General features: G+C 33.8%; 1 protein-coding gene and 1 non-coding gene across 2 annotated transcripts; one reads left to right on the forward strand and one right to left on the reverse strand.

Moving 5' to 3' along the window:
• The first annotated feature begins 610 nt into the window (after positions 1-610).
• LOC146953100 (uncharacterized protein C57A10.07) lies at positions 611-5,754 on the forward strand. Its single transcript, XM_085707863.1, has 3 exons — positions 611-1,346; positions 2,738-2,862; positions 5,214-5,754. Exons 1-3 carry the CDS (start codon positions 758-760, stop codon positions 5,529-5,531), a joined length of 1,032 nt encoding a protein of 343 aa, XP_085563989.1. The 5' UTR covers positions 611-757; the 3' UTR covers positions 5,532-5,754.
• Positions 5,755-10,646: 4,892 nt separating this feature from the next.
• Positions 10,647-10,733, reverse strand: LOC146953101 (small nucleolar RNA Z221/R21b). Its single transcript, XR_015025287.1, has one exon. It is a non-coding gene; the product is annotated as a small nucleolar RNA Z221/R21b (small nucleolar RNA).
• Positions 10,734-12,503: the final 1,770 nt, after the last annotated feature.

Raw genomic sequence — 12,503 nt, forward strand, 5'->3', positions numbered from 1 at the left:
TACTAAATTGCATATCTGTCTTTGTTGTAGATCATGTGAAATGATTTATATATGTTGAAGCTGAAAGTAAAAATGATATAAATCAGGTAGCTTTGGTAATAGGGTTTTCATTGGTTTATAGATAGATATCAATTATTACTGGAAAAGTGTTTCTACCGCTGACAAAATATGTTTTCATTTGTTACTCGTGATCAAACCATTTTGAAGATTTAATTTTGTAATCCGTAATGCAAGAGTACTTTAAATATTGTATTATGGTTTATAATTATCTGTCATTTCGCAATCTATCCTTCCAATATAATATTTTGTCAAATACGTTACTGAACCCCGTGCGAAGCACGGGTTTGTAACTAGTTTTGAGAAAAAAGTCGTTCCATCTAAAATATAAGAGTAATGATATTTTGACATCCATTTGATGACAACTTTGTTGACAACCTTGTTTTTCTCACTTCTTATTGGTCAAAAACAATGGAGAGAGAAAAAGGAAGAGAGAGGATAACAACATCATGTGAGTATGAGAGAGAAAGTTGTCCAAAAGTTGTCAAAAAGTGGTTGCCAAAATATCATTTCTCAAAATATAAATTGTGATTCAGTTCGGTTTGGATGACCCAATAGACAAAACAAGATCCTCTGAATTGAATTTGGATCTTCTAATCAATCTACTTTTTCACTACACACTTCATTCCTTCCATGTAGCTTCTCTTGCAAAAAAAAACCGCGATCCAATGATTCCATTGCATCGCTTCAAACCAAAACAATGAACAATTTCTCATTCACATCACAATCCTACAAATCTTTCCCCGCATACCCAAAATCCGATTTCGATTTAGAATCTGGCATTCCCACAACCACAATCAAACGAACCAGAAAACCCAAAAACTCACCAATTTTCCACCTTTTCAAAATGCTCAAAAAATTTCACCATTTTTTCAAGCTTCATCCTTTCGTAGCTATTTTACTGCTATCTTTAACTTTCGGTGTGACCCTTTTCGTTTTTCTCTCTTACAACGCAACCCAGTTGAACAATTACGCGAAAACTGATCTGGGTTTTGATGATTACCCGTTTTCGAAGCTGAGGAATTTGGTTATGGTTGCTGGTCATTCGGTTTATACGAGTAGTGGTTGTGAGAAGATTGAGAAAGAGGATTCGTGGTATTTGGAGAGTTATCAGAAGAATCCTGGTCAGGCTGCTACGTTTGTGAAGCATATTGAGGAAGGAGTTGGGATTGTTGATAAGGATGAGAAGGGTTTGCTTTTGTTTAGTGGTGGTGAGACGAGGAAAGACGCGGGGCCGAGGAGTGAGGCGCAGAGTTATTGGGCTGTTGCTGATTTTAAAGGATGGTTTGGTGAGTTTTGATTATATCTTATAGTCATTGTTTTGGTATTTGTAGTAAGTTTTCGAAGTTTACTGTTAAATGGTCATTTCTATACGTAAATGTCTGAGGCGCTGTCACGATATGTGTGTATGTTAGTTAGTTAGTTAGTTAGTTAGCTTGTTTGTTTCTCGAATGTGTCTTATGTTAGTTGATTTGATCGATAAAATTACTAGCGATGGACATTAAGGATGTTTTTGTAATTTTGATACATTCAATAATGACAGATGTTATACAATTAGGAATCAAAATGATTTGTTCACTGAAAGTTTGTTTGTTAGAAATAAATGTTTTCTTGATATGGTTTTAGGTTGCTATCGCAGTTAAAGTTTTAAATTTAGGTTGTGGTATCGTCCTAGATATAGCCGAGTGGATGATGTGGTTGTGATTGCAATCATGTTAGGTAGCAAAGATATAAAGAACCGTGATTTTGTTGGAACATTTGTGATATGGGACCATTTTTTTAATTTGATTATGGTTACATTGTGGTTCATGATTTAAATAGTGATTGCGATAACAGATCATAATTGCAGACCTTTACTTAAAACCTTTGCTATGTTGTTAAAGAGACTCTAGTAATTTTGACTTGCAGACTGCAATTTAAGACTATGGTTTTAGAAATTAAATTTTGAGTGAATAAAATGAAATAGATTGAGGCTACTATCATTCTATTGATTGGATATTTTTATGACAGGATAAAAAATGGTTTTATCTCATACTCTTAAGTTGGAGGGAAATAGAAAGAATATTTTTTGGCGGAATGGATTCAGATTCCATTTCATTATTTCCTATTTTATGTAATGTAAGCATTGAAATATGTTTTATTTTCATTCCATTCTACTTCAATCTTTTCGTCAATTCATGTCAATTTGCTTGGCCTAGATATTTGACTGATTGTACTATTACATATATCATATGCTTGCCATAACAGTTTTAGGAATGTAGTTTGTTACGTTCTAGTGTATTATGCACTTTATGTCGGACATGAACGTCTCAAAGTAAATTAAAAACATGATGATAAAAGAACATCAAGCATGGTAGACCAGGTAGCCAATCGAGCTTGTATTTAGATGTTTTCTGCAACCTGTCTATGTGAAAGAACATGGAAATTGATAAATTCATCATTTTGTTTCATTACGGTCTTGCCGCCCTGTCTCATCAGTTCTGTAGGCTGTAGCTTCTAAAAAAAGTTCCTACAACTTCAAAATAATTAGATTTAGCTCAATCGGTCTCCGTTGCATTGTTTGTCTTTGTTTTCCCTGTTTATTACTGATATGGATAACATGAAAGTGGTTCACCGCATTTGCTTCCCACATAAACTGCCTTTATAGAAATAGTATCATTCTCTTGGGTTGTCTCTGTAGGTAAGGAAGAAAGTGTGAAATGGAGAGCACTTACGGAAGAACATGCAAGGGACAGCTTTGAAAATCTTCTATTTAGTGTCTGTCGGTTCCGAGAGCTTACTGGCACCTATCCTCAAAATATTACTGTATGTAAGCCTTACTTTTGTGAGTTCTGAAGCATTATGTTCCTTTGTATAAACACATTTTTGTGGAATTACCAAAGTTAATTAAAAGAAAGAAAAATAATATATTAAAATATGTGGCCATACTTAGGTAGTCAATCCCAAATAGCAGCGCAGAGCAGCCGGCCATAAAAGTGGGATAGCGTATAGCAGGGTAGCTACTATTTGATCATTTTTTGGACAAATACATGGATAATGCTATAAAGTATTCAAACACATAGCTAATGTAAAATTAAACAAATAACTCAAAACTCGTGAAATATTCAATAATTTCCAAGGGAAAAATAAAAGTCATAGCAAATACCATAACAGAGAGGGTGTGAGAGAAATAAGAAAAACAGAGGGAAACAAAAATCAAAATAAAAAAAATGGAGAGGAAGAAAAACTGGGTCGGAAAGAAAAAAACAGATAAGAAGAAAAATAAGAATAAAAAGCATAACAGAGAAAGGAAAATAAATAAAAAAACAGAGGAAGAAAAATAAAAACATACAGTGGGAAAAATGTGAGGAAGGAAATCTGGACAAGATGGAAACAGAGGAACTAAAACGGGAAACAGAGGAAGGGAAACAGAATCTGGTGTGCGCTGGACTGTCTGATGGTAGCGTGGGGTGAACATGTTTGTGGCTGTCTTGCAGAAATCAAAAGGAGAGCAGGAAGAAGAAAGGTTTGTGCACAGGGAAGAAAATTAAGGGAAAGTGATAGGTCTCTGCATTCACGGAGAGGAATAGAGGAGAAGTAGGTTTTGCTTGTGAAATACCCAGAATACGCCTCAAGGGACTCAGATTTTAAGGGCTAAAATGGTTTTACGCGCGATTATCATTATCACGTACAAGATGTGTTGCAACTGCACAGAATGTTGTATTCTCGCAGAATGCATCTGACGCGGCTGCTTCTTTAATACACGACTGACCCTGCCGTGGCGGCCATAGGCCGCGCCGCACCATGGTGATCGCGATGTGATTGACTGCCTATGGCCATTCCGTTGTTCCATCACAATATCAGATTCTCAGTTTTTTGTAATGTCTGCTGAGATATGCTCAGAACTAATTGGTGAAAATTATTATTAATGTGCATGCTGATTTCTTGCTGCATATGAATATCATTTTGCATTCCCAGAAAAACAGTAGCATGGAGTTGTCTTTGATATTTCTGCCTCGGTACTAAATACTACCTCTGTTCCTTATTATTGGAGACAATTCACTTTTTAGGTTCATTGAATAACTGATGTATCTGGTCTATATAGATCAGATGCATCAGTTATTCAATCAATGAACCTAAAAAGTGAATTGTCTCCTGTAACAAGGAATGGAGGTAGTATTAAGCATACAAAATTGCAGAAAAGAAAGTGCGGAGGATTATTAACTAGTAATACTTAATAGGGAAGAAAAATGCTGCAGTTCACATTGGGCTCATTTGCAATATGATTTAGAGAAGGGTCTGCTTTCTATTATTGACATGTCAGAAAATTTAAAGTTGTTGTCTTTAAAACATGAACTTTGACACAGACACCGACATGTTCACACTGCTAATGTAAAAAACATAGGACACTGATACATATGTCATGTAAATTGAGCAATTTGTTTCATTACAAAAAAATAAAAAATTGATGAAATGAAATTTGATGTCTTTAACATCTTCATTGATCATTATTGCTTCAACACATCTTTAACCTCTGTATATGTATCTCAAACTGCATTTAAAGTTGTTGTCTTTGAAACACGAACTTTGACACAGACATCGACATGTTCACACTGATAATGTAAAAAACACAGGACACCGATACACATATGTCATGTAAATTGAGCAATTTGTTTCATTACCAAAAAAAAAAAAAATCGATGAAATGAAATTTGATGTCTTTAACATCTTCATTGATCATTATTGCTTCAACACATCTTTAACCTCCGTCTATGTATCTCAAAATGTGTCCAGACAGTGTCTAATGTGTGTGAGGTTGAGAAATAAAATTGGGACACTTGTCTGAGTTGTCGGGCACATGTCATACGAGTGTCCTACGATAATCGCACACTGACACGTGTTGGACAGGGATATACGTCTAATCTCCTCAGGCGTGTTCGTGCTTCATAATTTACTGCACTCGTGTAGTCATGCTTGCAATGCCACTACGATCACATGCACATTCCACTTACTGTTGATTCAATAGTAGTATGGAACGGCATGTTAAGTTTTTTGTTTTGAGGATCATTTTCTATCCAAGTATCATGCATCAATATAATTATAAATTGAATGATGGTATGCATTATTCTTTCAGTTGCATCATGAGTTTATTCTGATTAGCTAAATCTGGGAATCAGGTTGTAAGTTATGATTTCAAGAAAGACAGATTTGCAAATCTACATCGATCTGCGATTGGCTTTCCAGAGTCAAGGTTCTTCTACGCTGGCACACCTGCTACGTCAAATGCAAAAGAAGCTGCTTTAAAAGGCGAGGAATTGGTGAGAACGCAATTCTCAAGAGATCCGTTCGGATGTCGAGGTTCACTCTATCACAAAAAGCTAAAGCGCGACCCTTTTCATCGCTCAATTCCGTATCCTAATGGATGTCCAGAAATTGAACCTTTGTTCAGATACTGTGGACCAGCTCCATATCCTGGTGCACTCCCGTGGGCATAGTAGTGGTGGTTCGTGAAATTATACAAGTGTACACTAAAAGCATAGAGGTATTAGATGCAATGCAACCACTTAATGTTGCATGAATAGTTGATACATGATATGAAGATCAATTTTTTGTTTTGTTAAGATGATGATAAATTGTAGATGAATCATGAAACTGTTGTTACATATTGGTTATAATTTTATAAAAATGTCTATCAAAGTTTTTGTAAGGTTATTAAAATTCTTGCTGTTCTCAACATGGCAGTTCAATTTGAAATCTTGTGAAGGGGTGCATTTTTAATTTCTTTATGGTGGTTACAAATATTGTGATCGTGTAGGAGATAAATGACAATTATTTATATTTCATTCTTATCTTAGTTTATGCAATATTGCTAAATAAGCCCCAAAACATTATATTTTAGTAAACGAATTAGTCTCTTAACCTCTGATTGAGAATTCGGAGGGGACGGGAGGGTTTTGGGGAGATAAAGATAAGGAAATAAAGATGAATCTTGTACCTTATTTGAGAAAGTGATTTTGTAGAGAATGCTTATGGCTAATATATTTTAAATTTTTGTGAATATTAAAGCATGAAAATGTTTTTTGTGAATATTATAATATGAAAATGATTTGAAGAATTCACTCAAGCCCTCCAAAATTATACTCTAATACATTATTTGAGTTCTCCAAAATTAAGTGGAATTTGCATTATAAAGAAAAGCAAACCCGAAAGCAACTCACATTCCATAATCCTTCATTTCTCTTCAACTTCCTCCCTGTTTTTCAAAGTCCTCCCCACTCTTCCCCTCGTAAACTCTTAAACAACCCCTAAACTTTCATTTGTTGTTTTTGGGCACATGCATGAAAATTATGTTGGAACAGGTACACGAGTTTCTTATCCGTTTGTTTCACATTAAATTTATAGTAATTGACCAAATTTTATGTGAGTTGAGAAAAGGGGGCATGGTATGATAGTCATACTAGATCCTTAATTTTCTCTACCTCTCAAATAAATGGAGAAATTCATATTTTTTTTAAAAATTATAGCATGAAAATACATCTTCAGAAAAGTCATAAACATGACCTTTTGGGGAGACCTTGGAAAAGTATAGCAGGGTCATAAAAGAACTCCACCTTGGGTGAGTTTTAAAATTTATGCACGAAGGACAGACTATGAAATACAAATTGCTTGTGTCCTATCATTTTCTCCACCCACTCACTCCCTCCTCCCTTTTTTGTTGGCACCAACACTTGCCCCTCCACCGCAGAGCTACCTATGGTCGCAGCCAGGTTAGTTGCTTGCAGTCAGGGGCGTGCGAAAATTGGGTTAACCATACCAAAGCCTTCCACATTTTAGAAGTCCAACTCAGTTAATAAAATAATCAAACCAGCCAATTTAATTTAGAAAAAAAAAAAAAAAGGGTAAACTGGTTTACCATTTCACCTAGTTGGTTTAACACCGGTTTGGTTTAGATTTGAAGCAACTTGCAAATTCGTTTTGTAAATTAGATATTTATTTGTACCGGTTTGGTTTACAATTTCTCTTGGTTGGTTTAGCATTGGTTTAGTTTAGCTTTGAAGCAACTAGTAAATTTGTTACGCAAAACAGAGATTCATTTCACAAATCACAAACTGAAAGTTGAGAGTGAAGAGTTACTACTTGGTACAAGAAAATCCTTTATTTCTGTCTCATTTGATGACAAATATGTGTTTGAACTGATATTGTGACTGATGGAATTGGTTGTGATCAATATTGGACATAATTTCCTTTCGAAGTGAAGGAAATGCGGAATACTGACAACCAACGGTTGGGCATCAATGCAGACAACTTTTGCTTCAATGGCCAAAGTCTCGTTGATGGAAAAATTGGCCGAAACCATCCTGAAGTCAATGTCCAACACACTGGCTTCAATGTCTAGGTCTTTGTTGTCCAGATTTTGTTGTTTTGACATAATTAGGGTGTTTTAGTGATCAATCATATTTTCCTCAGTCCCAAACTACTTGAAACTCATGCATATTATCACCTCATTATCCCCTTTTAAACTTGTAAGGATAATACTCAATCCATGGATAGTCACCAGAGGTTACGAAGATTCTATCAGATTTTTGTATCAGGGATAATACTCAATTCATGTTGTCAAGGCATAAGGTGTTATAAGGAGATTGTTATTGTTCTGATAGCTTCTTGTTTGTGGAGGTGTCTGCTGAAATGTTCTTATCAAAATCTTCAGACAATGTATCTACAAAAGAGATTCCGACGCCCAATGCTCAAGTCAGTTTGTGATTGAGATGGGTAGCAAAGGGTTAGAATGAAGCATATTGGTAATAATGGTGTGAGTCTTATATATCCATAAGAGATCGTATAAGTGGTTTCCATTTTGGGGCCACCCCTCAATGAACTATGATCTTAATGATCAAGCATTTGGTCTAGTCCAAAACAGTAACCCCTAAATTAATAGGAGTCATTCATTATACTAAATTAGACCAAAGATAAATACTAAGGATCATCATCCATTCAAACGAATCTCAACAATGTATCACCACAAATACTATCTTGTATGTCGGTATACTACTCATATCACTCACTACCAATCAAGGTATGTTTCATTCTAATCAGAACTCTCAGATCAAAGACACTTAAATTTTGAATTGTCTTTTACATGTCTGCAAACACCACATTCCATCTAGACAAGTACCACCATCTCCTCGTTATTTTGTCTTTCACATATATACCTCCTTCAAACCACATTCTACATGGATTCCAATCAAATACCACCATGGCACCATCTCCTTATCATTTCTTAAATTTCAGAACTGAAATAGAGAAAAGTATAGTAACATAATTTTCTTATTCAATTTCAGGCTTTAGTTCTTAATTGTCATTTTTAAACTTTTTACAAACAACAATAAATTGTTACCACTTCCAATAACTTTAATAAATAAATTGATTGGTGTTGCACCTTGTATTATTCTAGGCTCTAGCATCGTCTAAGGGCCTGTTTGGTTTGGCTTCTGAGAAGCAATTCTAGCCCAAAATCAATTCTCTACACTGCCAAAAGCAATTCTAGCCAAAAACAACGTGTTTGGTTCAGCTTTTCAGAATTGCTTTTATCCTCCAAAAGCAATTCTCCATGAAGCTACAAATCCTAGCTTCTAACTTTTCTAGAATCAATTCTCCTTGAACAACGTGTATAGGTTTGTATATTTTATTATTACAACATGTTATTTTACTTTATTGCCCTTTATCAATTCTCATTCGTTATCAATTATCCTTTATCTATGTCTATTTTAGTAATTATACATTCAAAAGCAATTCTACATAATTGCATCCAAACATAAATCATTTTGTTTAATCAATTCTACATAATTGTATCCAAACATAAATCAATTCTCTCGGAATCAATTCTGTCAGAATCAATTCTATCAGAATCAATTATATTTAAAGCTGAACCAAACGGGCACTAAGATCTTGACAAGATCATTTCCATACAGAAGGTCAAGTCAGGTCATCTTTGAAAAAGGTTCTTTAATTTTTAAAGGCCAAATACCTCCCTGGGTCCTTTAAGTTTCATGTTTGTAACAGATAGGTCCTTTAAGTTTTTTAGGTAACAGATAGGTCCTTTAAGTTTCTAAAGTTTCAGATAGGTCCTTAACGGAGTTGATATGAAGGACCTATCTGAAACAAACTCGAAACTTAAAGGACCTATCTGAAACCTTAGAAACTTAAAGGACCTATCTGTTACCTAAAAAACTTAAAGGACCTATCTGTTACAAACGTGAAACTTAAAGGACCCAGGGAGGTATTTGGCCATTTTTAAATTTCAAAACTTAGAGAAAGACATGCATACATTGTTTCTTCAATTTCGAACTTCAGTTTTAAATTATCATTTTTAGACTTTTTACAAACACATAATTATTACTTTTAATACCATTTTAGGGTCTCTTCGGTAAGATTTGTTTTTATAATTTATTTATTTTTTTATTGGCGGAAAAGTCACTACTTTGATACCCATCAGTCTCACAAGATTATAATTTATAATTCAAATAGCTTAGCAAAGTTTATAACTTATCACTTTTTATCTCAAGTTACCTCAATCTCACTTTTTATATCAGTAATACACATGAAAATATGTCAATTGAAAATTTTCAATTGACATATTTTTCTTCAAAAAATGAAATTTTTAAAATTGCATTAAACTTTGATTAGAACAAGAACAAATATTTTCTGCAAACACAACAACTAAATTTGGGGTCTCTAAAAATCAAATGTGAACCTTTGCCATTACTAGTAAAGTTTGGGTCAATGTACTTTTCAAATGTACTTTTCAGTTGAATGTAAGAAGTAATTTATTGAACTTGTTTTTCAGATTTTGTTTCGTTTTACAGAATACCAATATTGGGTGATTGTACTTGCAAGCCAAATATTGGGTTAATGTACTTCCGTTTAGAACAGAACATATATATGCTACTTATCTAAGAGTGTTCTTGGGTCAAATGTACTTTCATTTTAAGTTGTAAAAACTATGAATGTGTTTTATACTCCTATAAGCTACTATATTTTAGTCTTTATTCAAAAGGCCCTAGCACCAAGAAAATGGAAAATATCCCTCAGAAAGCCAAGTATCAATCAAGAAGGGAATTACACAAAAACCAAAACTGATTCTTCAACCTTAAATACATAAGGGAGCTCAATTACGATTCTCTCTCCATTCAGATTACTAAAATTCTCTTCGACCGAAAATATTTTATGCTAACAAAAAATAAATTCAACATAATTGAAAAATATGCACTAATAATTTGACAAAATCACATAATACAATCTAATTATATATGTTGGTGTCATGACGAATACAATACATGTCCAACGTCAAAACATGCATGATCCAAAAAGTGTCTGTGCTTCGTAGCTTACAAAACAAAAAAAAAAACAAATAAACAATGAAATTTAGAACGAAGGGAGAACCATCAGAAACCAAAATTTCATCCCCAGAAGCTATAAAGCTGTACGGTCCGCATCATGGTTGGGGTTATAAACCCCGCATCATTTGGTTCTCTAATTTCAATAACACATACAAATTAACAAATAAAAAATCATCAGAAATTCAGAAGATCTATGATAATTAAAGGAATAAAAGGCTCAGAAAAATAATGGGTATGAGAAAATTATCAGCACTGAAAATCAGAGTGGTGCATGACTATCTCTATGATTCATCATAGCCCAGAAAATTAAAAACGCAAAACATGTTATAATTGAGAGAGAATAATAAAGATTATAGAAAGGAAAAGGGAAAAAAACAGAGAAGAAGCTATGAGATAGAAGGGTTGTGGCGTTGATTATATAGTGGAAAGGGTATAAACCCTAATTCGTTTGTTAGGTGGAGCTTGATGAAATTGGGCCGGTTCATCTATGGTCCAATAAAACGGCCCACTTCTCATTAATCAAATTAAGTGAGATTTTTTTTTTTTTTTACTAGATTAGACCCCACACCGTGCTTTGCGGGTGAGTTAATATGCAAAATGTAATATTCATAGAGATTGTGGTGAATAAAATTATTCTTATGAGTTCAATTCAAAAAAAAAATATACAATAAATGTTCATATAAAATTCCATTATTAAATATAATAACAATCACATTAATTTGAAATCCTTCAACAACGTATATGAAAGAAATTTTATATAAGTCTTTGTTTGATCTACACATATTAGGCCATACGATAGAAAAAGGTTTGACATCAGAGCAAGAGATCATGGAGGTGGGCCTATTGGTGGTGTGAATCAAAGTGTTGACAGAGTCATAGAAGAATGTGCTGATTGAGGAAGTCGTAGTAGAAATGCATGATTCGATTGTCACAAGATTTGAGGATAGTGAGCACACAAGAGGAGGGTGGAGAGGATCCAAAAGAAGAAGGAGAGAAGGTCGTGACTGATGAGAGATGACATTTTTAGAAGAAAAAAATGAGATGATAGAGAGTGGCAAGTTTTGGTGAGTTCGTGAGAAAGAGAGAGTTGGGATTTAAAAGGGAATAAGAAAGAGATATATTTTATTACATGGATAACATTTCGCTTGTTGCACGTAATCCACTTGACACTTGGTTTATTGCATGGATAAGAATTGGGTTGTTGCATACATTACTCATGACATTTTGATTATTGCATGGGTAACACTTGGCTTGCTGCATGTATTCCTCTTGACATTTGTCTCGTTGCATGTATTCCTCATGAGCCATCACACTTGGTTTACTACAAGGGTAACAATTGACTTATTGCATGCATTACTCTTGACACTTGGGATGCATTTTAAGCTCCCAATGGTACAAATGACAAGATCTTTTTGTTGAAGAATACAGAAGGGCAGGGTTGTCATTTTGTCATTTGAAGAAGTCTTCATTTTGGCGCCTAAGAAAGGGCATTTCAGTAAAAAAAAGGTTGGGATGGGGTTGTGCCAGGGTTTGAATGTTGTACTTTATTCCATTTGAATTTTTTCAAGATATTTTAGGGTTAATTGTTGAAATTGACCCACTAATATATGTTAAGTCTGAACAGTGACCTGTAAAATTTAAAACACATACTCTAACACTATAATTTGAAATTCTTAATTTTTGACCTTCTAATATATGTGGAGTTAAAAAAAGCGATCTAGAGGTTAATTTTTTTTCATGATTTTTTCCAGACATGTTTAAAACGATAAAATATGGCTTTACACAAAAAAATTGAATTTTTTAACTATGGACGAATTAATTATGGATTTATAAAACGTAAAAAACTCAAAACAACACAACAAAAATCTTGACCTATAAATCAAATTTTGAGCTGATTATTTACGTAGACATCTATAAAAAAAAAACCATAAAAAGAACATGCAATGTTTCGTAACATTTCAAAGACGTTTCAATTTATTTTGCAATTTTGTTATGAGTAACAAAATTTCTAAAAAATGTTAGAACATCATAAATTTATAACATCATAAAATCATATGACTCGTTGAGTAT

The sequence above is a fragment of the Medicago sativa genome, chromosome 1 (assembly GCF_051527215.1).
Source record: "Medicago sativa cultivar Bolivia chromosome 1, Bolivia_mono, whole genome shotgun sequence".
Lineage (NCBI taxonomy): Eukaryota > Viridiplantae > Streptophyta > Magnoliopsida > Fabales > Fabaceae > Medicago > Medicago sativa.